The sequence below is a fragment of the Octopus bimaculoides genome, chromosome 28 (genome assembly GCF_046866305.1).
Source record: "Octopus bimaculoides isolate indiv1 chromosome 28, ASM4686630v1, whole genome shotgun sequence".
Lineage (NCBI taxonomy): Eukaryota > Metazoa > Mollusca > Cephalopoda > Octopoda > Octopodidae > Octopus > Octopus bimaculoides.
Genome location: NC_142955.1, coordinates 11395767 through 11423466, shown reverse-complemented (window position 1 = coordinate 11423466; position 27700 = coordinate 11395767). Strand labels below are relative to the sequence as shown.

Here is a 27700-nt window from a genome sequence, read left to right as displayed (position 1 = left end):
ATACAGAGGGCATTAGCATGAATTTAGGGAATAAAGGCTAATAAAGTTGTATTAAAAATTAGACAAGATCAATTCAAGATTTATTGAAACTATCCTTGACAGCCTCAATAATGACACTGATGTAGCTATTGTCCTACATGAATAGCTACATGTCTTGTTAAGTGAATCCTTTGAGAGAATGATTTACCACAAATATCACAGCAATAAGGTTTTTCTCCTGTGTGAATACGTTTGTGCTTAGTTAAATGAACACTTTGAGAGAATGATTTCGCACAGATATCACACTGATATGGCTTCTCTCCTGTATGAGTACGTTTATGTGTGGTTAAGACACTATTTACAGAGAATGATTTACCACAGATATCACACTTATATGGTTTCTCACCTGTATGAATACGCATATGATTAGTTAAGACTTTATGTACAGAGAATGATTTACCACAGACACCACAGTGATATAGTTTCTTTCCTGTATGGATTTGTTTGTGTTCAGTTAAAGTACCGTTTTGAGTGAATGACCTACCACAGATATCACAGAGATACGGTTTTTCTCCTGTATGACTCCGTTTGTGGGTAGTTAATTTATAATTTTGAAAGAACGATTTACCACAGATATCACACTGATATGGTCTCTCTCCTGTATGACTTCGTTTGTGTCCAGTTAAGTCACCACTTTGAGAGAATGATTTACCACAGACATCACAGCGATATAATTTCTCCCCTGTATGATTTTGTTTGTGTCTAGTTAATTGACCATTTCGAGAAAATGATTTACCACAGACATCACAACAATATGGTTTCTCACCTGTATGAATACGCTTGTGGGCAGCTATGTTATTTCTATAAGAGAATGATTTACCACAGATGTCACACTGATATGGTTTCTCTGTTTTGTGACTTTGTATTTGTTCAGTTAAGCGACTGCTTTGAGAGAATGATTTACCATAAACATCACAATGATATGATTTCAAATCTGTATGAATGTATTTGTGTGTTATTAAGTTACAACTTTCAGAGAATGATTTCCCACAGATATCACAGTGGTCTGATGTTTTCCCTTTCTCTTTATTCATATCACAATGTAAATCAATACTTTTAAACTGTGGTTCTGATTCAAACTTATTCTTGTTCGACATTAATTTTCTTCTCTCATTACAATTCAGAGATGTTTATCTTCTTTTCATATACATATATTCTCAGTAATTATTTCTTCTACTGTGATCACTGTCAATATGGAAACTGGTTTAAATCTATCCAAGTTTAATTCAAAAGCAAAATCATCCTTGTACACATTCCAGATAGCCAAGAAAATGATCATGGTTATCAATCTCAGTTCAGGAAAAATATTTGCCTGCAATTTACAATAAATTTATATAAGGAGGCTTACATGAGTTCCATATAACTTTCTCCCTAATATATCCGATTTAAATGATGTATATAATTCTTTGATGCCAGTGTCATTTGTTATTCTGAAATAGTAGAGAAACAACAGTGTAAGATACAGGAGATACATAAAATACAACAGAATAAATTTTAGTATATTTATAGAGATAAGCTGTAGAAATAAACATTTACCTGGACAATAGAACTGCTTCACTCAGCTTTCAAGGTGTGCAGTGTTGATAAATAAATACATAGAACAGGCATGGCTATGGTTACCTTACCATGTAGTCTCGTGGCACCTTGGGAAAAGCCTTTGTATATGTATGCTAATGCTTGAATGTAGCCTTGTCTTGACATCATGTGAGTCAATGAACTTCACCAACATCCAAGCTACATTGTTTGTTTCTAGTCTTCTGTGAAAAATGACTCTTCATGGAAAATATTACTTTACTTGGAAACAGGTGAAGGCTAGGGGCAGGAAGGGTGTCAGACTGTATAAAATCTGCCTCAGCAAATCATGTCTGACCCCTGAGGACATAGAAGAGGGTATTATATGATGACAACCGTAGCTGTGTGGTAGGAAGCTTGCTTTGCAACCACATGGTTCTGGGTTCAGTCCCACTGCGTGGCACCTTGGGTAAGAGTCTCCTGCTATAGCCTCTGGCCAAACAAAGCCTTGTGAATGGATTTGGTTGACAGGAACTGTCAGAAGCCTGTCGTATATATATATATATGCACGTTCGTGTGTGCCTCTGTGTCTGTCCTTACCCTTCCATTACTGCTTGACAACAGGTGTTGATGTGTTTATGTTCCTGTAACTTAGCAGTTCAGCAAGAGATTGATAGAATAAGTACTAGGCTTAAAAAATAAAACCTGGGGTCAATTTGCTCAATTAAAACCGCACAAGGCAGTGTTTCAGCATGGTCGCAGTTAACTGACTAAAATTTATATATGCTTAAATACAGAAGATAAATATTATTTTTCTATGACTTCATGCTTCAATGGATTCAATGAAAGCTTTATGTCGGTCTTTATCAATGGCAGTCTGCAGTCAATATCCAGTTTTGTGTATGATGAAATATCAACAGAAAAGAAGAAGCTACTCACTTCACTTTCACATACACATAGATGCTGACACCATCATCATCGTTTAACGTCCGCTTTCCATGCTAGCATGGGTTGGACGATTTGACTGAGAACTGGTGAAACCAGATGGCTACACCAGGCTCCAATCTGATTTGGCAGAGTTTCTACAACTGGATGACATTCCTAACGCCAACCACTCAGAGAGTCTAGTGGGTGCTTTTACGTGTCACTCGCATGAAGGCCAGTCAGGCGGTACTGGCAACGGCCACGCTCAAAATGGTGCATTTTATGTGCCACCCGCACAAGAGCCAGTCCAGGGGCACTGGCAACGATCTCGCTCGAAAATCCTACTAAGGCCACTCAGGCGGTACTGGCAACGGCCACGCACATATATCATAATATATAAGTACATTGTTATGGTGATAATGCTAAGGACACAGATTTACTAATTGAGTAAATTGATTGTAATATGGAGTCCTATATTAATTCTAACAAATTTAGAAGCGTCAGGAAGGGAAAATATAAAAATTCTATGTACTGTAAGATTCCCAATTGGACCATCATTACAATATTATAGTTTTGTAAAGTAAATGATTGGAATTGGCTTATTTTGATCAGTCGCTCCTGAGCTGTCACTGCCACCATCGTCAACCTTTAATGTCCACTTTACAATGCTTGCATTGGTTAATGTGCAATGTGCTGTAGCAGATTTTCTACGGCTGGAAAGCTTTCCTGTCACCAAACTTCACCTGTTTCCAGGCACAGTTCTATTTTCTCACAACCAGACATGTTTATCATGGAAGACTGGAAACAAACAACACTGCTTGTAAGACAATGACACTCGTTTACAACCATCACATAATTTCAACACAAGGGCCATGCACAAATACACAAAGACACTCGCAGGTACAGACATATACATGTGTGTGTGAGTGTGTATGTATATATATATATATATATATATATATATATATATATATAGTTTTAGGGAAAAGAACCAAGGTTCATGAACTCATCGATGAAAATCCATTGTCACATATAGAAATATTAATAATTAAAAGCACAATAAATAAGTATGATATAATCCATTTAATTCTAAACTTAATTTAATTTTAATTTTTAATAAATTGATTTTAATTGAGTTTTTACATGTAATTTTGGATTTTATCCCTAATATTATTATTTTTTCCAATTTATAATTAACGTTTATTGTTTGTATTTAACTTCCAATTTTCGTTGATTATGGAATTTACAGGTAGGATAGAGCCACTGTTTTGGAATTCCTCTTTGAAGGATATCCTCATCCCATCTAGAAAGGAATATATTTTGAAACTTCAGGATTTTATTACTAGAATTAAATGGATACTTATTTATTGTGCTTTTAATTATTAATTTTCTATGGCTGGATGCCCTTCCTAAAATTAATCACTTTACAGTGTGTGCTGGGTGCTTTTAAAATGGCACCAGCATGAGTGCCTTTATGTGACACTGGAATAAGAACTTTTTATGTGGTACCAGCACAGGACTCTTGTAGGCCATTCCTCTTCACCAGGGGATGTGGCCATAACACTTCTGCTGTGGAGGACTGGTCCTCTTGAGTACAGCAAGGCATCAGGTATCTCGGTCCTTTGTCATCTTGTCTGAAAGGTTCGCCGTCTTGAGGTTGTCCTTTAGTACTTTGTCCCATGTCTTTCTGGATCTACCTCTTCCACAAGTTCTATCCACTTTGAGAGATCGGCACTTCTCCATAAGGAGCTGTTGACATCCATCCACATCACATGACCAAACCAGTGCAGCTCTGGTCAAACCGTCCAACCCATGCCAGCATGGGAAATGGATGTTAAAAGGTGTTGCAAAGGTGAATCTTAGCAACCATTTTGTGTGCACAATTTGTGACAGATCATGCCTTTCTTTTGCTGGACTCAAATCTCATTTGCAGACCCATGAAAAACGAACCTCCACTAACTACTCTGCCTATATATCTGTGCACACCTGTCAATGCTGTGTATGCCATGAAGTCTTCAAATCTAAGGGAGGCCTCAAAAGACATTTTCAGATCCACAAAAATCAGAACTTAACTGCAGCTCTTGGTGGTCCAACTCAGATATGCAATCTATGGTGTGTCTTTTCAAAACAGTGTCAGGTTTAAAAAACCACTCAAACACCATGATAGATCTAATCAACAAATTTCGGGCCTTGTACTTAGAGTAGAAAAGAATATAGGCACAAAACCTGAAATTTGGTGGGATGGGGCTAGTTGATTACATCAACCCTAGTGCTACTCTGGTAGTTATTTACTGACACTGAAAGGATGAAAAGCTAACTCAAACAATGGAATTTGAACTCAGAATGTTAAGACAGGACAAAATGCTGAGCGGTATTTTGTCTGACACAGTAATGATGATTCAGCACATTTTTAAGGCTACAATCATGTTGTGTAAATAATTGAATTATGTGAAACAGTAAATTGAGAAAGATTTATCTAACACTGCAAGAATGTTGTGTAAATAATGGTTTCAAATTTTGCAACAAGGGCAACCATTTTAGGGGAGGGGGCTAGTTGATAACATCAACTCCAGTGTTTCACTGGTACTTATATGTAATCTGAACCTTCCCCCCCTTATTTTTTATTTTTTTTACGGAATCCCAATTGAAAAATTTCAATTCCGCCCCCTCACCAAGCAGGCTATTTACATGCTAGAAATAACAGCCAAATCTGGTTAGGGTTAGAGTTAGGTGTGTGTGGGAGGGAAGGGGGGGTCCAAATTTTTTTTTAGGGGGAATCGCATGACCGTGACATATAGAACACATTATCGAAAACGAAAATCGTCAAAATTAAAAAATAAAAAAGTTACAGCCATTTTCCCTCAGTGTCTAATTCCAATGTCCACGCATTTTTCTCTAGTATGTGCGTATGTGCATCCGTAGATTTATGAAGTAATACGCAGAAAAGAGAAGCCATCATAAGAAAACTTACGTTAAAAATAACATGCACACGATTTTTTTTTTATAAATAGAAGTAAATTCCAAAGTAAACATTTCTAGTAGAGAAGTAGAAGAGAACAGATGAAGAAAATACTGGTGGCCCTGTTTTGAACAAGATCCCAGCGTATTACCTGGCTGGTTGTAATCTTCTTTTCTCCCTCTGGTCGTTTGTCTTTTAGAGGCTGCCTGCTTGTGACTATATCTGTAGATGCCCATTCCCTAACTAATTGAGTTGTCACGAGTTGCTTCGCTCTGTTGTCGCCAAGTGGACTCCTATTTGCTAGAAATAGATGCCAAATCACCTAACCACAAAGAGTATGTTCTCAAGAAAAAAATTCCAGCAAAAATTGCCCAATTTCTATCCTCGTATATATATATATATATATATATATATATATATATATATATATACTATCAGGCCTTCAAGCGGGCTATCCACATGCTAGAAATAACAGCTAAATCTCACAAAACTGCGATAACATAATGTAATTAATCTACTCACCTTTCTGCAAAGATATCTTTCAGAGTAATTTCCTGCAGTTAATATGACAAAGTAATTCATGTGAAGTGGAGGCGCAATGACCCAGTGGTTAGGGCAGCGGACTCGCAGTCATAGGATCGCGGTTTCGATTCCCAGACTGGGCGTTGTGAGTGTTTATTGAGCGAATACACCTATAACTCCACGAGGCTCCGGCAGGGGATGGTGGCACTCTTCCACCACAACGTTCTCTCACTCTTACTTCCTGTTTCTGTTGTGCCTGTAATTCAAAGGGTCAGCCTTGTCACACTGTGTCACGCTGAATATCCCCGAGAACTGTGTTAAGGGTACATATGTCTGTGGAGTGCTCAGCCACTTGCACGTTAATTTCACGAGCAGGCTGTGAACCCTCGACGTCGTAAGCGACGGAGTGCCTACAACAACAACAACAACAATTCATGTGAAATTAAAGTAGGGTACTTTTTAAAACTTTTTAAAAACTTTTTCCGAATTTTTTTTTTCATCAATCTACGTAGGATAATACGGGGATTAAGAAACATGGAAAAAATAAACACAAATTCAAATTTTTTATGAAAAACTCCGACCCAAAATACCTCCCCCCCCCCGTCATCCGGCTGTCTGAAAGTGGAAATGAACGGTTGTTTTGTCTGTTTCTGTATGCGTCATAGTAAAAGGAGCACGGCAGCTCCCGGCCCCTAAAACGAAAAACAATTAAAAGACAGTCTAAAAGGTGGAAAAAAAAATGTGGAAAACGAATATGAAAACTAAAAGATCCATATTTCGGATTGAGTGTTATCGCAGTTTTGTGAGATTTGGTTGTTATTTCTCGCATGTGGATAGCCTGCTTGAAGGCCTGAGGATATTCTTATCAGTGACCAAGCCCACTTCTACCTCTGGCCGGCACATAGAAAAAATAATTTTTTGTAACTAAACACTTTCAAATTTCATTTGAACATCATTTACACAAATTTCATTTAAAACATCATTTACTCTTGGCGTTTTTAAGAAAATTTATTATTTTCGAAGTTATTTCGTGTTAAAGTTGTCGTATTTCGGTAATTTTAACCAATCAATGACGTCTATTGAGGTGAAAACAATTACTGCTGTGGATTGTCAACAAGACGTTCTGGCGGTGTAATGGGATCTTTTCCCTTGAATAAAATTATTGCCGTTGTTTGTCAACAACAACCATCGGCGGTACTGTTATTTATGACATCATTCGTGCGTTTGTACTGGTTTTAGCTTTAAGGTTTTAGGGTTAGGGTTATGGAAAAATGTGAAAAATGAAGAAATTGGATGGGGGAGGAGGACAAAAATGTCTTTCCGAAAATGGTAGGGATGTGTCCATGTACAGTTAAGTTAGGTCTATGAGAGAATGATTTACCACAAGATTTGACAATGCATATTTTCTCTCTGGTATGAACATGTTCATGTATAGTTAAAACATCATTTTCAAAACTGAATTACCACAGGTTATGGCTTCTCTCCTGTATATGTCTGTTTGTGTCTAGTCAAAGCACTCATTTGAGAGAATGATTACCACAGATATCACAATATGGCTTCTCTCTTGTCTGAATAAATTTGTGTCTTTTTAAGTAACTGACATCAGAAAATAATTTGCCACATATATCACAGTGATATGGTTTTTCTCCAGGATGAATACAATTGTGATTAGTTACATCAACATTTTTAGTGAATAATTTACCACAGGTATCACAACAATCTGGCTTCTGGCCTGTGTGAATATATGTGTGACAAGCTAAAGTGCTATTTCCAGAAAATGATTTATATATATATATATATAACAGTGATATGGTTTTTCCCCAGTATGAATACGTTTATGATAAGCCAATTGGCTATTGCAAAACAAAGGTTTCCCATCGATATCACAATGATATGGCTTCTCACATATCAGTGATATGGTTTCTCTCTTGTATAAATACATTTGTGACTAGTTAAAGTGCTATTTTCAGGAAATGATTTACTGCAGATGTCACAATGATATGGTTTCTCACCTGTATGAATGCACTTGTGTTTAGTCAAGTGACTGTTTGAAGTGAATGATTTATCACATATAACACAGTGATATTGTTTTCCCCCAGTATGAATGCGTTTGTGTTTAGCTAAATTACTATTTTTAGAAAATGATTTACCACAGATATCACAATGATATGGCTTCTCACCTGTATGAATACGTTTGTGTGATTTCAAGTGACCTGATTCAGAAAATAATTTACCACAGGTATCACACTGATATGGTTTTTCCCCAGTATGAATACGTTTGTGATTAGTCAAATTACTATTTTCAGAAAATGATTTACCACAGATATCACAATGATATGGCTTCTCTCCTGTGTGAATACGTTTGTGACAAGTTAAAGTGCTAATTTCAGAAAATGATTCACCACAGATATCACATTGATATGGCTTTTCCCCAGTATGAATGCGTTTATGATTAGTCAAGTGACTATTACAAGAGAATGATTTACCACAGGTATCACAACGATATGGTTTCTCTCCAGTGTGAATGCGCTGGTGTTTAGTTAAGTCACCCCTTCGAGAGACTGATTTACCACAGATATCACAGTGATAAGGTTTCTCTCCTGTATGAATGTGTTTGTGTTTAGTCAAGCGATCCTTTTCAGTGAATGATTCACCACAGGTATCACACTGATATGGTTTTTCCCCAGTATGAATACGTCTGTGACTAGTCAAGTGGCCATTTTGAGAAAATGATTTACCACAGATATCACAATGATATGGCTTCTCTCCTGTATGAATGCGTTTGTGTTGAGTTAAATTGCTACTTGCAGAAAATGACTTATCACATATATCACACTGATATGGTTTTGCTCCAGTATGAATACGTTTATGACTAGTCAAGTGACCACTTTGAGAAAATGATTTACCACAGATATCACAATGATATGGCTTCTCTCCTGTATGTACACGTTTGTGATTAGTCAAGATACTCTTTCCAGAGAATGATTTACCACAGACGTCACAGGAATACAGTTTCTCACTTGTATAAGGGTTTTCAGGTTTAGTTAAATGATTCATTATGAGAGAATATTTATATAAAGAGGTTGATGTATTGATGAAGGCTTCTTATAAATATATCGGCTTTCTTTAGTTTGATGAAAGTTGATAAAAATATCAAAGGCACATTTGATTGAAGAAATTTCTTTTATGACAACTTGATGTGATATTCTGAAAAAGGAAACGAAACATTAAGATTAGGAGGATAATTAAACGACATAGTAATTCAACATTTTACAGCATCAACACTGTCATCCGCTTAATGTCAATGTCTGCAAGGGTCGGAGTTCATTGAGGCATTGAAAAACTGGCATACCTACACCCTAAATTTGTTTCTTCATACCTTTCAAAAACAATCAATGTTTCATATATCTAAGACGAGGGAACATATTTTCTCAATCTTTCTATGTGATTACTGTAACTTCGAAGGGTTCTATTATGTACAGGCAGAATCATTAGCATGCTGGACAAAATGCTTAACAGTATATCATTCAGCTTGTCGGTGTGTTGTTTATTTTGCTTCAATCGGTGACACACTTTCAGGGCGAGTACGATCAGCCATTTAAGTCTCCAGGCGCCTCTCCTGCCCAAACTGAAGTCCCTTCTCTGTGGACCAGCTTGCTAGCTAGTCTGCAGTGAAAGTCCCTCTCTTCATTTCGTCTACTATGAATCCATGGGCTGTGCCCTACACGTCTTTACTCTCAAAGTTCAAATTCCACCCAGGTCGACTTTCATAAATTCCAGGTAGAAAAAAAAGAAGCAACAAAGCAGAGGGGTTCTTGTAATCGACTTATGCCCTCCTGCCAAATTTCGGGTCAAAAGTAGGTTAGATTATTATCTTTATGAAAAGATTATTAGTATCATTGTCATTTTGGCTATCTTCGGTATGACTCGCAGAACTGCCAAACTAGAACAGCTGATCAACCAGCTGTTAAGGTACAGCGTTCGGTAAATTCCGTAAAAAAAATTTCACGAGCAGGCTGTTCCGTTGATCGGATCAACTGGAACCCTCGATGTCGTAAGCGACGGAGTGCCAACAACAACAATAAACAACAGCACATCATTAATTAATGAGGTATTCCTCAATCGGTTTCCTCTTATATTTCTAATTAATTACGCCGCTTTACTCTCATTTTACCAATTAATTTCGTCTATATCACAAGTAACAGTCTATCATGGCTTTTCATAAACAGCAGATCAACATTTCAGTTTAGAAGTTATTATTTAACACATAAAGCACGACGAGCCACGATTGTGGCCGAGATAGCTGCATTTAATTTATGAGCGTTTGTTGGGGTCTAATGTCACTCAAGTGGAGGCGCAATGGCCCAGTGGTTAGAGCAGCGGACTCGCGGTTTCGATTCCCAAACCGGGCGTTGTGAGTGTTTATTGAGCGAAAACACCTAAAGCTCCACGAGGCTCCGGCAGGGGATGGTGGCAAACCCTGCTCTACTCTTCCACCACAACTTTCTCTCACTCTTACTTCCTGTTTCTGTTGTGCCTATAATTCAAAGGGTCAGCCTTGTCACACTGTGTCACGCTGAATATCCCCGAGAACTACGATAAGGGTACACGTGTCTGTGGAGTGCTCAGCCACTTGCACGTTAATTTCACGAGCAGGCTGTTCCGTTGATCGGATCAACAGAAACCCTCGACGGAGTGCCAACAACAATCTCACTCAAACACTCCGATAGCCCCACCAGACGAATGCAAGAAGACTAATAGTTCAGCTAATGGCTTTTCGGATGATGTAAAACTTGCCATCATAATATACTAAGAAGACATTTTAGCTATTTTTTGTTTTTTTATGTGTACATGGTAGTCTCATTTTCATAAAATGTGCTCGGCAGTCCTTGCTGTCTAAGTGCAAATCTCAGCGCTTTATGGGTTAAGACGAGGAAATATATTTTCCAAATGTTGTTATCGCTTCGAAATAATTACTGTAACATCGAGAGGCTGACATAATTCTATTATTTACATTATTATCATTATCAACACCATAACAGCCTTAAAGTAAATCTTTGTCAACTTACCGTATTCCGATATAAACAACGCTTCAGTGATCGGTTATAAATCACACTAATTAGTAATTTAATTGCAGTGTTGTATAAGTTATTTCCCTTGATGTAATTCGTTTATTCAATTCTCCGATAAATGGCGCTACTGACTTGTTCGTTTCGTTCCAGTTATTTTCTTTGTCCCATTTCAAATTTTCATATGATTGTTTTAACAAAGTCTACTTAACATTATTCCTTTTCTACGACCGCTTCTAGCAGACGAATTAACCGCGTTGCTGACGTGACATCCTTTCGTGGTTCTTCCTGTCCATTCCTGACGTCACTCTCTCCTTTCCGGTCATTTTCCTTCCTCTATACTCCACTCTGGTGGAGGCGCAATGGCCCAGTGGTTAGGGCAGCGGACTCGCAGTTATAGGATCGCGATTTCGATTCCCAGACCGGACGTTGTGAGTGTTTATTGAGCGAAAACACCTAAAAGCTTCACAAGGCTCCGGCAGAGGATGGTGGCGAATCCTGTTGTATTCTTCCACCACAACTTTCTCTCACTCTTTCTTCCTGTTTCTGTTGTGCCTGTAATTCAAAGGGCCAGCCTTGTCACACTGGATCTCCCCAAGAACTACATTAAGGGTACACGTGTCTCTGGAGTGCTCAGCCACTTGCACGTTAATTTCACGAGCAGGCTGTTCCGTTGATAGGATCAACTGGAACCCTCAGCGTCGTAAGCGACAGAGTGCCAACAATTCCCCTCTGATTTAACGATAACTGCTCCTCTACTCCATTTCATAATCCTCTCACGTCTTCTTGGGACTCCCTCTTTCATAGGTTTCATCCACTTTCAATGATCAGCACATCTTTATGCAGCTGTCCTCATTCATACACACCACACATCCAAACCAGCGTAATCTTCTCTCTTGCATGCTACATTTGATTCCTCTTATGCCCAACTTTTCCCTCAATACATTTGCACTTTGCCATACATATACACTGATGTTGCACATACTACCTTCATTTCTCTCCAGTCTACACATGTCTTCACCACTACACTAGCAGAGTCACCAAGTTCATGGCAAGACAATAACCTCCAAAACTGGGAATTGAAGAAGTGTGACTATGTGCCAGTTGAGATATTCAATTCATAGAGGAGACACTGTCTCGATATCGATTAACAAAACAAACACAAAACGGTTACAGTTTAACTTTTTATTCAGTATTCTTTAGAAAAAAATTCCTAAAAATCCAACCACAGGTATTTTCAGTAATCAAGTTACCTCAGAGTCAATATTTTTACAGATGATGACAAATTTGAGGTTCACATTGACAATACTGAAATTAATGAAGGAAAAAAACACTGCGTTTTAGCAGACAAAATAGTCTTAATTCTTGTCATGTAATAAATTTTAACATTGACGCATTTACACTTGCGTGTGAAAGGATGCGTCTTTTATGAGAAAATGATTTGCCGCAGAAGTCACATCAAGATGGCTTTGCTCCTATAGGAATGAGTTCATGTACAGTAAAGTTCAGTCTATGAGAAAATGATTAACCAGAAGTATTACAATGACAGTTTCTCTCTCGTATAAACATGTTAGTGTATAGTTAAAACACCATTTTCCTAGTCAAGACACTCATTTGGGAGAATGATTTACCACAGATATCACACTGATATGGCATCTCTCCTGTGTGAATATGTTTGTGTTTAGTTACGCTACTATTTTGAGAAAACAATTTACCACAGACATTACAGTGATATGGTTTCTCTCTTCTATGAATGTTTATAATCTTTTACTACTTGTATCACACTAATATGGCTTCTCTCCTGTATGTGTACATTTGTGTTTAGTCATGGGAATATTTTGAGAGAATGATTTACCACAGATATCACAATGATATGGCTTCTCACTTCTATGCGTACGTCTGTATTTAGTTACAGAATGTCTTTCAGAGAATGATTTACCACAGATATTACAATGATATGGCTTCTCTCCTGTATGTGTAGTTTTGTGTTTAGTCAAGTCACCATTTTGTGAGAATGATTTACCACAAATATCACAATGATACGGGTTCTTTCAGGTATGTGTGCACTTGTGTATCGTAAAGTGCGCTCTTTGTGAGAATGATTTACCACAGATATGGCAATGATACGGCTTCTCTCCGGTATGTGTGCGCTTGTGCACAGCCAACTGACCAGTTTGTGAGAATGATTTACCACACATATCGCAATTATATGGTTTCTCTCCTGTATGTGTACGTTTATGTTGAGTCAAGGCACTACTTTGAGAGAATGATTTACCACAGATATTACAATGATAGGGCTTCTCTCCAGTATGTGTAAGTTTGTGACTAGTTAAAGAGCTATTTTCAGAAAATGATTTACCACAGATATCGCAATGATATGGCTTCTCTCCTGTATGTGTACGTTTGTGTCCAGTCAAGGCACTACTTGCAGAGTATGATTTACCACAAATGTCACAATGATAGGGCTTCTCTCCTGTATGTGAACGTTTGTGACTAGTCAACGTATGACTTTCAGAGAATGATTTACCACAGATATCGCAATGATATGGCTTCTCTCCGGTATGTGTACGTTTGTGACTAATCAAGGCACCACTTCGAGAGAATGATTTACCACAGGTATTGCAATATGGTTTTACTCCAGTATGAATGTGTTTATGACGAGTCAATTGACCACTTGTGTAGAATGATTTGCCACAAATATCACAATGATATGGCTTCTCTCCTGTATGTGTACGTTTGTGTGCTGTCAAGTGACTACTTCCAGAGAATGATTTACCACAGATATTACAATGATATGGCTTCTCTCCAGTATGTGTACGTTTGTGTATATTCAAGGCACCACTATTATTTAATGATTTACCACAGATATCACAATGATATGGCTTCTCTCCTGTATGTGTACGTTTGTGCCGAGTCAATTGACCACTTTCACAGAATGATTTACCACAGATATCACAAGGATATGGCTTCTCTCCTGTATGTGTACGTTTGTGTGTAGTCAACTGACTATTTACAGAGAATGATTTACCACAAATGTCACAATGATATGGCTTCTCTCCTGTATGTGTACGTTTGTGACTAGTCAATGTACCACATAGAGAGTATGATTTACCACAGATATCGCAATTATATGGTTTCTCTCCTGTATGTGTACGTTTATGTGTAATCAAGGCACTACTTCGAGAGAATGATTTACCACAGATATCACAATGATGCGTCTTCTTTCCTGTATGTGTAAGTTTGTGTATTCTCAAGTGATTACTTCCAGAGAATGATTTACCACAGATATCGCAATGATATGGCTTCTCTCCTGTATGTATACGTTTGTGACTAATCAAGACACCACTTCGAGAGAATGATTTACCACAAATATTACAATGATATGGTTTTACTCCAGTATGAATGCGTTTGTGACGAGTCAATTGACCACTTGTGTAGAATGATTTGCCACAAATATCACAATGATATGGCTTCTCTCCTGTATGTGTACGTTTGTGTATATTCAAGGCACTAATATAAGAGAATGATTTACTGCAGATATTACAGTGATATGGCTTCTCTCCTGTATGTGTACGTTTGTGTATATTCAAGGCACTAATATAAGAGAATGATTTACTGCAGATATTACAGTGATATGGTTTCTCTCTCGTCCCAGTGTTTTTTGGTTTAGTTAAATGATTCATTATGAGAGAATAACTTTCCATACGTATTACAATGAAAGTGTCTTTTTCATTTCTATGAATGTGTTTGTGTTCAGTTGAATCACTATTTTCAGAGAATGATTGAATGCTGTTTCTGTCATCTGTGATCTAACTTAGCATCTACATCAGTAGGTGAAAACTGTCCACTCCTTTGTAAAGGTATCCAAGTTTAATTAACCTGTAAAGCAATCACCTCTTCTATATTCCAGATAGCACTGCTAATTCCATCATCCAGAAGAAATATTTTGCAATATTCTCTCATAGATTTTTCTTGGTATAAAGAGGTTGATGTATTGATGAATGTCCTTATAGATATCTCGTTTTCCTTTAGTCAATAAGAGTGGAGAAAAATATCGAAGGCACATCTGAATGAAGAAATTTCTTTTCTGTCAACATGATGTGATATTCTGAAAAAGAAAAAGAAACAGTAAGCTAAAGAGGATAATTAAATGACATTGCAATTCAACATTGTAAATATTATAACATCAACATTGTCATCTATTTAATGACTATGTTTGCATGGATCAGAGTCCAATGGGGCATTGAAACTTTTACAACATTCTATAAATAAATTAATCGTTTCTACCTATCTCTAATTATTTATCACTTTCTCTTATTTTTTGGCATATTCTTAATCTCCGACATCTAAAACTTCTCCATTATGCATTAACTAAATTTCAAGTGTGTCTAACAGTTCTGAATTACCGTTAATCCACCAAATCTTTAATATATTTAGTTTACGTCACATGTAACACTCAATAACGAGTTGTTGTTACTTTTTTTTTATATTTCAAAATAACAGATCTAAGAAAAGGAAACATATTTTCCCAATGTTGTGTTTTAACTTCTATAGAATTATTGTAACTACGTAGCGCTCACGTAATTCGAAAATGCTCGCCAGCATTTTGTCCATCTTTGATACGAAAGTTCAAATACCAATGAGGTCGCATTTGCCTTTCATCCTTTCAAGATCGTTAAAATAGGAAGCAATAGAACACTGGGTTCCCTGTAATCGATTTCCAGCTCGCCTCAAACAATACTGGTCCTTGGTCAAAATTTGAAACTATCATCATCATCACAAATATTAATATAACCTTAAAATAAATCTTTGGCAACTTACCGTTCTATCAGTGTCTCAGAAACAATACGACGACATTAATTGATGTGGTTTCATTTTACTAATTAATAACACCGCTTTACTCTTATTTCACCAATTAATTTCCCTGGTGCTGTTCTATTTTCGCTTCCAAGTAATTACTATACGATCGAGAGGTTCACATAATTCTATTATTTACATTATTATTATTATTATCACCATTACAACCCTAAAGTAAATCTTTGTCAAATTACCGCATTCAGAAGTGAACAGCAAGTCGGTGATCGGTAAATTAATCAACCGAGTTAATTATTTAATTGAAGGGAGGTTGATGTGTTGCAGTGGTTATTTCCCTTGATATGATTGTATTTATTCCATACTCCAATAGACGGCTCTGTTGATTGGCTGGATTCGTTCCAGTAATTTTCCTTGTCCTATTCTGCCTGTATGTACATTTACATATATCTATATATATATATATATTTCAATATAAATGTATTAATTTCCAGCAAAAAATAGCCCTATAAGGGTATATATATAAATTCATAAGAGTGGTACAACAAGGCACCGATATTTACTGGACAACAGCAATCGATATAAATACGACACTATTGTATAGCTTCACTGCGTATATACTGGCAAAAATGCGTGTGTGCAACAAACATGAAAAACTTGTCTTACATTAGGAAGAACATTCGAAAATGAACAACCCAGATTAAGGATAATGCAGTACCCAGGTTTCAGACCCTTCAAATACGTTTCACAACGTAAATCTGATTAGTCCTCATCAGCTGCATTTACCTAGACAATATTTCAAATGTTGCCACATCAATGCCAAGTATACTCGCCCGAACACCCAGCCGTTAACGGAACCGAGAACAGTGAAGAAGTTATGAATGAAAAATATTTCAATACAAATGTATTAATTTCCAGCAAAAAATAGCCCTATAACAATATATATATAAATTCATAAGAGTGGTACAACAAGGCACCAATATTTACTGGAGAATAGCAATCAATATAAATACGACGCTATTGTATAGCTTCACTGCGTATATACTGGCAAAAATGCGTGTGTGCATATATATATATATATATATATATATATACACATGTAAATGTATATGTATGTATACATATGTGTAAATGGATATATGTATATACATACACACACACATATATATATATATTTATATATATATATATATATATATGTTTATATATATGTATGTATATATATATATATATATATATATATATATGTTTATATATATGTATGTATATATATATATATGTTTATATATATGTATGTATATATATATATATATATATATATATAAACATGTCTATATTTATAAATTTTTTCTATATATTTACATATATGTATATATCATCATATATATATGTGTATGTAAATATATATATATATAAATATATATATATATATATATATATATATATATATATATACATATAAACATGTATATATATATATATATAAATTTTTTCTTTAGTTTCAGTTCAGAGCCCTGGCCATGCTGGGGCTCTGCCGCTTTGCTACACAGTTACTATTCAGAGCCGCCTCTAATATGTGGCATGTGGTGAATAAGGTAGTTTTAAGTCGCTACCCTCATTTGCACTTCTTATCGCAAAGTATGTTCATCCGGGACTCTCGACAGGAAGAGGTGTGGTTTCATTTTGAAAACGCCTACGTCCACTATGTGTAGGTCCCTCTGTCTCTTTGGGAGAATATTACAAAGCTGTGGTGCCCCTAAAACCCAGCCTGTTGCAGTAACAGTATATCAAAGGAGGATAAAATGCAAAATCTGTTGCTATTGTCTAAGTCAAAGGAAAAACATTTCTCTCCTATTCATACTTTATTCATCAAAAAGTACTCTACTGCAGGATGCACTTCCTAATGCCAGGCTGTTTATTTTGCAACAAACCCAGTGCTTGTTGTTTGACAGTCTTAACGGGTCATCTTACGTGGCTCCAACCTTACTCGTTTTTCACCTGGAATCATCACCATTGCTTTTTACGTGGCATCATTGCATGTGGATTTTTGAGGGACAAATACTCTCTTTACTCTATTATTTGTTTCAGTCACTTGACTGCGGCCATGCTGGAGCACCGCCTTTTAGTCGAGCAAATCGACCCCGGGACTTATTCTTTGTAAGCCTAGTACTTATTCTATCGGTCTCTTTTTGCCAAATCGCTAAGTTACGGGGACTTAAACACGCCAGCATCGGTTGTCAAGCAATGCTAGGAGGACGAACACAGACACATAAACATATATATACATCTATACATACATATATACGACGGGCTTCTTTCAGTTTCCGTCAAACGAAATTCACTCACAAGGCTTTGGTTGGCCCGAGGCTATAGTAGAAGACACTTGCCCAAGGTGGGACTGAACCCAGAATTATGTCGTTGGTAAGCAAGCTACTTACCACACAGCCACTGATGAATTTTTAATTACACTAGTACCTGCTCCTTTTACATGACACTATCACCAAGGCTTTTCTTGTGGGACCGTCACCAGTACTTTTAAAGAGGGACATGAACAGTACTTTGTATGTTGCACCATCAGCAGCAGTAATTTTTACATGGCCCCAGCTACAGCACTAGCATTTTCTCCTGATACCAACAACTGTACTTTTTCTATAGAACCATATCTAGTGCATATTATATGCTGCGTGTTGGCACTCCGTCGCGGGTTCCAGTTGATCCGATCAATGGAACAGCCTGCTCGTTAAATTAACGTGCAAGTGGCTGAGCACTCCACAGACACTTGTACCCTTAACGTAGTTCTCGGGGATATTCAGCGTGACACAGTGTGACATGGCTGACCCCTTTGAATTACAGGCACAACAGAAACAGGAAGTAAGAGTGAGAGAAAGTTGTGGTGAAAGAGTACAGCAGGGTTCGCCACCATCCCCTGCCGGAGCCTCGTGGATCTTTAGGTGTTTTCACTCAATAAACACTCACAACGCCCGGTCTGGGAAGCAAAACCACGATCTTATGACAGCGAGTCTGCTGCCCTAACCACTGGACCATTGTGCCTCCACTCATATTATATGCTAATGGCATCAGTACCTTATATGTGGCTCCAGCAACATACGCGACAGCACCTATGCATTCTACATGACACCAGCAGTTGGTGCTCTTTCTGTGACACCACCTCCAGGCCTGTATATTTGGCAACATCACCAATGATTTTTTTATGTAGTACCAACACCAACAGCGACGCCAAGTACATTGGATGACAAAAAATACCTTCAACTGCGAGGAGAGAAGAGTAGTAGCGAAAGGGTGTGACTTTGTGCCAGTTAAGAGATTCAAGGTGTAGAGGAGACAGTGTCTCGACATACAGTAACAAAACAAACACAAAGTGTTTACAGTCTAACTTTTTATTCATTATTCTTTTTTAACAAATTCCTCAAAATCCAACCGCAGCTATTTTCAGTAATCAAGTTATCTCAGAGGCAATATTTTTACAGATGATGACAACTTTAGGTTCACATTAACAGTATTGAAGTTGATGATCTCAAAGTTGACGCGGAGAAGAAACTCTAACATTTTAAAAGACAATTGTTGTCATGCAATAAATTTTAACATTGATTCAGTTACACTTGTGAGTGAACAGCCACATGTGAATACATGTGGCCTTTTCAAGAGAATGATTTACCAAAGATGTTACATTGACATGGCTTCTCTCCTGTAGGAATGCATTCATGTACAGTTAAGTTAGGTCTATGAGAGAATGATTTATCATAGATAAGACCATGACAGCTCCTTTCTGGTACGAACATATTCATGTATAGTTAAAACACCATTTTCAGAAAATAAATTACAACAGATATTGTGATGTTATGGCTTCTCTCCTGTATGAAGCTATTAGTCAAGTGACTATTTTAACAGAATGATTTACTACAGATATCACGATGACATGGTTTTTCTCCAGTATTAATACATTTGTGACGAACCAAATGACTACTTACAGAGAATGATTTACCACAGATATCACAATGATATGGCTTCTCTCCTGTATGTGTAGTTTTGAGTTTAGTCAAGTCACCATTTTGTGAGAATGATTTACCACAAATATCACAATGATACGGGTTCTTTCAGGTTTTTGGGCACTTGTGTATCGTAAAGTGCGCTCTTTGTGAGAATGATTTACCACAGATATGGCAATGATACGGCTTCTCTCCGGTATGTGTGCGCTTGTGCACAGCCAACTGACCAGTTTGTGAGAATGATTTACCACACATATCGCAATTATATGGTTTCTCTCCTGTATGTGTACGTTTATGTTGAGTCAAGGCACTACTTCGAGAGAATGATTTACCACAGATATTACAATGATAGGGCTTCTCTCCAGTATGTGTAAGTTTGTGACAAGTTAAAGAGCTATTTTCAGAAAATGATTTACCACAGATATCGCAATGATATGGCTTCTCTCCTGTATGTGTACGTTTGTGTCCAGTCAAGGCACTACTTGCAGAGTATGATTTACCACAAATGTCACAATGATAGGGCTTCTCTCCTGTATGTGAACGTTTGTGACTAGTCAACGTACCACTTTCAGAGAATGATTTACCACAGATATCGCAATGATATGGCTTCTCTCCAGTATGTGTACGTTTGTGTGTAGTCAAATGACTACTTACAGAGAATGATTTACTACAGATATTGCAATGATATGGCTTCTCTCCTGTATGTGTACGTTTGTGACTAACCAAGGCACCACTTCGAGAGAATGATTTACCACAGGTATTGCAATGATATGGTTTTACTCCAGTATGAATGCGTTTGTGACGAGTCAATTGACCACTTGTGTAGAATGATTTGCCACAAATATCACAATGATATGGCTTCTCTCCTGTATGTATACGTTTGTGTGCTGTCAATTGACCACCTCCACAGAATGATTTACCACAAATATCACAATGATATGGCTTCTCTCCTGTATGTGTTCGTTTGTGTCCAGTCAAGGCACCACTATCATTTAATGATTTACCACAGATATCACAATGATAGGGCTTCTCTCCTGTATGTGTACGTTTGTGCCGAGTCAATTGACCACTTTCACAGAATGATTTACCACAGATATCACAAGGATATGGCTTCTCTCCTGTATGTGTACGTTTGTGTGTAGTCAACTGACTATTTACAGAGAATGATTTACCACAAATGTCACAATGATATGGCTTCTCTCCTGTATGTGTACGTTTGTGGCTAATCAAGACACCACTTTGAGAGAAAGATGTACCACAGATATCACAATGATATGGTTTTACTCCAGTATGAATACATTTGTGACAAGTCAATTGACGACTACTATAGAATGATTTACCACAGATATCACAATAAAATGGCTTGTCTCCTGTATGTTTACGTTTGTGTGCTGTCCAGGCACCACTGTCAGAGAATGATTTGCCACAAGTATCACAATGATATGGCTTTTCTCCTGTATGTGTACGTTTGTGTGATGTCAAGTGATATCTTACAGAGAACGATTTACCACAGATATCACAATGATAGGGCTTCTCTCCTGTATGTGTTCGGTTGTGCCTACTCAAGTGACCACTTGCAGCGAATGATTTACCACAGATATTACAATGATATGGCTTCTCACCAGTATGTGTACGTTTGTGACTAGTCAATGTACCACTTAGAGAGTATGATTTACCACAGATATCGCAATAATATGGCTTCTCTCCTGTATGTGTACGTTTATGTGTAGTCAAGGCACTACTTTGAGTGAATGATTTACCACAAATATCACAATGATGCGTCTTCTTTCCTGTATGTGTAAGTTTGTGTATTCTCAAGTGACTACTTCCAGAGAATGATTTACCACAGATATCGCAATGATATGGCTTCTCTCCTGTATGTGTACGTTTGTGTCCAGTTAAGGAACCACTTAGAGAGTATGATTTACCACAGATATCGCAATGATATGGCTTCTCTCCTGTATGTGAACGTTTGTGTACAGTCAAGTTACCAATTCCACAGAATGATTTACCACAGATATCGCAATGATATGGCTTCTCTCCGGTATGTGTACGTTTGTGTCTTGTCAAGGCACTACTATGAGAGAATGATTTACCACAGATATCACAATGATATGGCTTCTCTCCTGTATGTGTAAGATTGTGTTGAGTCAAATAACCACTCTGAGAAAATGATTTACCACAGATATTACAATGATATGGTTTTACTCCAGTATGAATGCGTTTGTGACGAGTCAATTGACCACTTGTGTAGAATGATTTGCCACAAATATCACAATGATATGGCTTCTCTCCTGTATGTGTACGTTTGTGTGCTGTCAAGTGACTACTTATAGAGAATGATTTACTACAGATATCGCAATGATATGGCTTCTCTCCTGTATGTGTACGTTTGTGTATATTCAAGGCACTAATATAAGAGAATGATTTACTGCAGATATTACAGTGATATGGTTTCTCTCTCGTCTCAGTGTTTTTTGGTTTAGTTAAATGATTCATTATGAGAGAATAACTTTCCATACGTATTACAATGAAAGTGTCTTTTTCATTTCTATGAATGTGTTTGTGTTCAGTTGAATCACTATTTTCAGAGAATGATTGAATGCTGTTTCTGTCATCTGTGATCTAACTTAGCATCTACATCAGTAGGTGAAAACTGTCCACTCCTTTGTAAAGGTATCCAAGTTTAATTAACCTGTAAAGCAATCACCTCTTCTATATTCCAGATAGCAAAGACTTTAAAATGTTGCTGCTAATTCCATCATCCAGAAGAAATATTTTGCAATATTCTCTCATAGATTTTTCTTGGTATAAAGAGGTTGATGTATTGATGAATGTCCTTATAGATATCTCGTTTTCCTTTAGTCAATAAGAGTGGAGAAAAATATCGAAGGCACATCTGAATGAAGAAATTTCTTTTCTGTCAACATGATGTGATATTCTGAAAAAGAAAAAGAAACAGTAAGCTAAAGAGGATAATTAAATGACATTGCAATTCAACATTGTAAATATTATAACATCAACATTGTCATCTATTTAATGACTATGTTTGCATGGATCAGAGTCCAATGGGGCATTGAAACTTTTACAACATTCTATAAATAAATTAATCGTTTCTACCTATCTCTAATTATTTATCACTTTCTCTTATTTTTTGGCATATTCTTAATCTCCGACATCTAAAACTTCTCCATTATGCATTAACTAAATTTCAAGTGTGTCTAACAGTTCTGAATTACCGTTAATCCACCAAATCTTTAATATATTTACTTTATGTCACATGTAACACTCAATAACGAGTTGTTGTTATTTTTTTTTTATATTTCAAAATAACAGATCTAAGAAAAGGAAACATATTTTCCCAATGTTGTGTTTTAACTTCTATAGAATTATTGTAACTACGTAGCGCTCACGTAATTCGAAAATGCTCGCCAGCATTTTGTCCATCTTTGATACGAAAGTTCAAATACCAATGAGGTCGCATTTGCCTTTCATCCTTTCAAGATCGTTAAAATAGGAAGCAATAGAACACTGGGTTCCCTGTAATCGATTTCCAGCTCGCCTCAAACAATACTGGTCCTCGGTCAAAATTTGAAACTATCATCATCATCACAAATATTAATATAACCTTAAAATAAATCTTTGTCAACTTACCGTTCTATCAGTGTCTCAGAAACAATACGACAACATTAATTGATGTGGTTTCATTTTACTAATTAATAACACTGCTTTACTCTTATTTCACCAATTAATTTCCCTGGTGCTGTTCTATTTTCGCTTCCAAGTAATTACTTTACGATCGAGAGGTTGACATAATTCTATTATTTACATTATTATTACCATTACAACCCTAAAGTAAATCTTTGTCAAGTTACCGCATTCAGAAATGAACAGCAAGTCGGTGATCGGTAAATTAATCAACCGAGTTAATTATTTAATTGAAGGGAGGTTGATGTGTTGCAGTGGTTATTTCCCTTGATATGATTGTATTTATTCCATACTCCAATAGACGGCTCTGTTGATTGGCTGGATTCGTCCCAGTAACTTTCCTTGTCCTATTCTGCCTGTATATACATTTACATGTATATATATATATATATATATATATATATATATATATATATATATATATATTATATATATATACACACATGTAAATGTATATGTATGTATACATATGTGTAAATGCATATATGTATATACATACACACACACACACACATATATATATATTTATATGTATATATATATAGAGTTATTAATATTTCTAAATATATATATATATATATATATATATATATATATATATATATATATATATATATTTATATATATGTATATATCATCATATATATGTGTATATATATATATATATTTATATATATATGTATATATATATATATATTTACATATATGTATATATCATCATATATATATGTGTATGTAAATATATATATATATACATATAAACATGTATATATATATATATATAAATTTTTTCTTTAGTTTCAGTTCAGAGCCCTGGCCATGCTGGGGCTCTGCCGCTTTGCTACACAGTTACTATTCAGAGCCGCCTCTAATATGTGGCATGTGGTGAATAAGGTAGTTTTAAGTCGCTACCCTCATTTGCACTTCTTATCGCAAAGTATGTTCATCCGGGACTCTCGACAGGAAGAGGTGTGGTTTCATTTTGAAAACGCCTACGTCCACTATGTGTAGGTCCCTCTGTCTCTTTGGGAGAATATTACAAAGCTGTGGTGCCCCTAAAACCTAGCCTGTTGCAGTAACAGTATATCAAAGGAGGATAAAATGCAAAATCTGTTGCTATTGTCTAAGTCAAAGGAAAAACATTTCTCTCCTATTCATACTTTATTCATCAAAAAGTACTCTACTGCAGGATGCACTTCCTAATGCCAGGCTGTTTATTTTGCAACAAACCCAGTGCTTGTTGTTTGACAGCCTTAACAGGTCATCTTACGTGGCTCCAACCTTACTCGTTTTTCACCTGGAATCATCACCATTGCTTTTTACGTGGCATCATTGCATGTGGATTTTTGAGGGACAAATACTCTCTTTACTCTATTATTTGTTTCAGTCACTTGACTGCGGCCATGCTGGAGCACCGCCTTTTAGTCGAGCAAATCGACCCCGGGACTTATTCTTTGTAAGCCTAGTACTTATTCTATCGGTCTCTTTTTGCCAAATCGCTAAGTTACGGGGACTTAAACACGCCAGCATCGGTTGTCAAGCAATGCTAGGAGGACGAACACAGACACATAAACATATATATACATCTATACATACATATATACAACGGGCTTCGTTCAGTTTCCGTCAAACGAAATTCACTCACAAGGCTTTGGTTGGCCCGAGGCTATAGTAGAAGACACTTGCCCAAGGTGGGACTGAACCCAGAACTATGTGGTTGGTAAGCAAGCTACTTACCACACAGCCACTCATGAATTTTTAATTACACTAGTACCTGCTCCTTTTACATGACACTATCACCAAGGCTTTTCTTGTGGGACCGTCACCAGTACTTTTAAAGAGGGACATGAACAGTACTTTGTATGTTGCACCATCAGCAGCAGTAATTTTTACATGGCCCCAGCTACAGCACTAGCATTTTCTCCTGATACCAACAACTGTACTTTTTCTATAGAACCATATCTAGTGCATATTATATGCTGCGTGTTGGCACTCCGTCGCGGGTTCCAGTTGATCCGATCAATGGAACAGCCTGCTCGTTAAATTAACGTGCAAGTGGCTGAGCACTCCACAGACACGTGTACCCTTAACGTAGTTCTCAGGGATATTCAGCGTGACACAGTGTGACATGGCTGACCCCTTTGAATTACAGGCACAACAGAAACAGGAAGTAAGAGTGAGAGAAAGTTGTGGTGAAAGAGTACAGCAGGGTTCGCCACCATCCCCTGCCGGAGCCTCGTGGATCTTTAGGTGTTTTCACTCAATAAACACTCACAACGCCCGGTCTGGGAAGCAAAACCACGATCTTATGACCGCGAGTCTGCTGCCCTAACCACTGGACCATTGTGCCTCCACTCATATTATATGCTAATGGCATCAGTACCTTATATGTGGCTCCAGCAACATACGCGACAGCACCTATGCATTCTACATGACACCAGCAGTTGGTGCTCTTTCTGTGACACCACCTCCAGGCCTGTATATTTGGCAACATCACCAATGATTTTTTTATGTAGTACCAACACCAACAGCGACGCCAAGTACATTGGATGACAAAAAATACCTTCAACTGCGAGGAGAGAAGAGTAGTAGCGAAAGGGTGTGACTTTGTGCCAGTTAAGAGATTCAAGGTGTAGAGGAGACAGTGTCTCGACATACAGTAACAAAACAAACACAAAGTGGTTACAGTCTAACTTTTTATTCATTATTCTTTTTTAACAAATTCCTCAAAATCCAACCGCAGCTATTTTCAGTAATCAAGTTATCTCAGAGGCAATATTTTTACAGATGATGACAACTTTAGGTTCACATTAACAGTATTGAAGTTGATGATCTCAAAGTTGACGAGGAGAAGAAACTCTAACATTTTAAAAGACAATTGTTAAAACACCATTTTCAGAAAATAAATTACAACAGATATTGTGATGTTATGGCTTCTCTCCTGTATGAAGCTATTAGTCAAGTGACTATTTTAACAGAATGATTTACTACAGATATCACGATGACATGGTTTTTCTCCAGTATTAATACATTTGTGACGAACCAAATGACTACTTACAGAGAATGATTTACCACAGATATCACAATGATATGGCTTCTCTCCTGTATGTGTAGTTTTGTGTTTAGTCAAGTTACCATTTTGTGAGAATGATTTACCACAGATATCACAATGATATGGCTTCTCTCCTGTATGTGAACGTTTGTGACTAGTCAACGTACCATTTTCAGAGAATGATTTACCACAGATATCGCAATGATATGGCTTCTCTCCGGTATGTGTACGTTTGTGTGTAGTTAAGTCACTACTTACAGAGAATGATTTACCACAGATATCGCAATGATATGGCTTCTCTCCTGTATGTGTACGTTTGTGTATATTCAAGGCACTAATATAAGAGAATGATTTACTGCAGATATTACAGTGATATGGTTTCTCTCTCGTCTCAGTGTTTTTTGGTTTAGTTAAATGATTCATTATGAGAGAATAACTTTCCATACGTATTACAATGAAAGTGTCTTTTTCATTTCTATGAATGTGTTTGTGTTCAGTTGAATCACTATTTTCAGAGAATGATTGAATGCTGTTTTTGTCATCTGTGATCTAACTTAGCATCTACATCAGTAGGTGAAAACTGTCCACTCCTTTGTAAAGGTATCCAAGTTTAATTAACCTGTAAAGCAATCACCTCTTCGATATTCCAGATAGCAAAGACTTTAAAATGTTGCTGCTAATTCCATCATCCAGAAGAAATATTTTGCAATATACTCTCATAGATTTTTCTTGGTATAAAGAGGTTGATGTATTGATGAATGTCCTTATAGATATCTCGTTTTCCTTTAGTCAATAAGAGTGGAGAAAAATATCGAAGGCACATCTGAATGAAGAAATTTCTTTTCTGTCAACATGATGTAATATTTTGAAATAGAAAAGAAACAGTAAGCTAAAGAGGTTAATTAAACGACATAACAATTCAACATTGTAAATATTACAACATTAACATTGTCATCCATTGGGTCAGAATCCATTGGGGCATTGAAACTTTTACAACATTCTGTATATAAATGAATTGTTTCTACCTTTCTCTAATTGTTTATCTCTTCCACTTTTCTAGAACTAAATTATACATATATATCATTCCTGCATGTGA

General features: G+C 36.7%; 3 protein-coding genes across 4 annotated transcripts; all 3 read right to left on the bottom strand.

The window, feature by feature from the left end:
* Nucleotides 1–63: 63 nt before the first annotated feature.
* On the bottom strand, nt 64–7835 carry LOC149130549 (uncharacterized). Of its 2 annotated transcripts, none has more exons than XM_089344044.1 (2): nt 5957–7835; nt 64–1469 (listed from the first exon to the last, which is right to left on the bottom strand). In XM_089344044.1, the coding sequence occupies exon 2, from the start codon at nt 1134–1136 to the stop codon at nt 126–128; it is 1011 nt and encodes a 336-aa protein (XP_089200170.1). In that variant the 5' UTR covers nt 1137–1469; nt 5957–7835; the 3' UTR covers nt 64–125. The 2 variants fall into 2 exon arrangements, with proteins under 2 accessions (XP_089200170.1, XP_089200171.1); XM_089344045.1 differs by lacking the exon at nt 5957–7835 and adding an exon at nt 5586–5822.
* On the bottom strand, nt 6213–11589 carry LOC106874838 (uncharacterized). Its single transcript, XM_014922726.3, has 2 exons — nt 11026–11589; nt 6213–9163 (listed from the first exon to the last, which is right to left on the bottom strand). Exon 2 carries the CDS (start codon nt 9011–9013, stop codon nt 7865–7867), a length of 1149 nt encoding a protein of 382 aa, XP_014778212.1. The 5' UTR covers nt 9014–9163; nt 11026–11589; the 3' UTR covers nt 6213–7864.
* Nucleotides 9141–27193, bottom strand: LOC149130548 (uncharacterized). The gene is made up of 4 exons (XM_089343794.1): nt 26527–27193; nt 19954–22469; nt 14138–14535; nt 9141–9163 (listed from the first exon to the last, which is right to left on the bottom strand). The coding sequence occupies exons 1-4, from the start codon at nt 27046–27048 to the stop codon at nt 9141–9143; spliced, it is 3459 nt and encodes a 1152-aa protein (XP_089199920.1). The 5' UTR covers nt 27049–27193.
* Between the last annotated feature and the right edge of the window lie 507 nt (nt 27194–27700).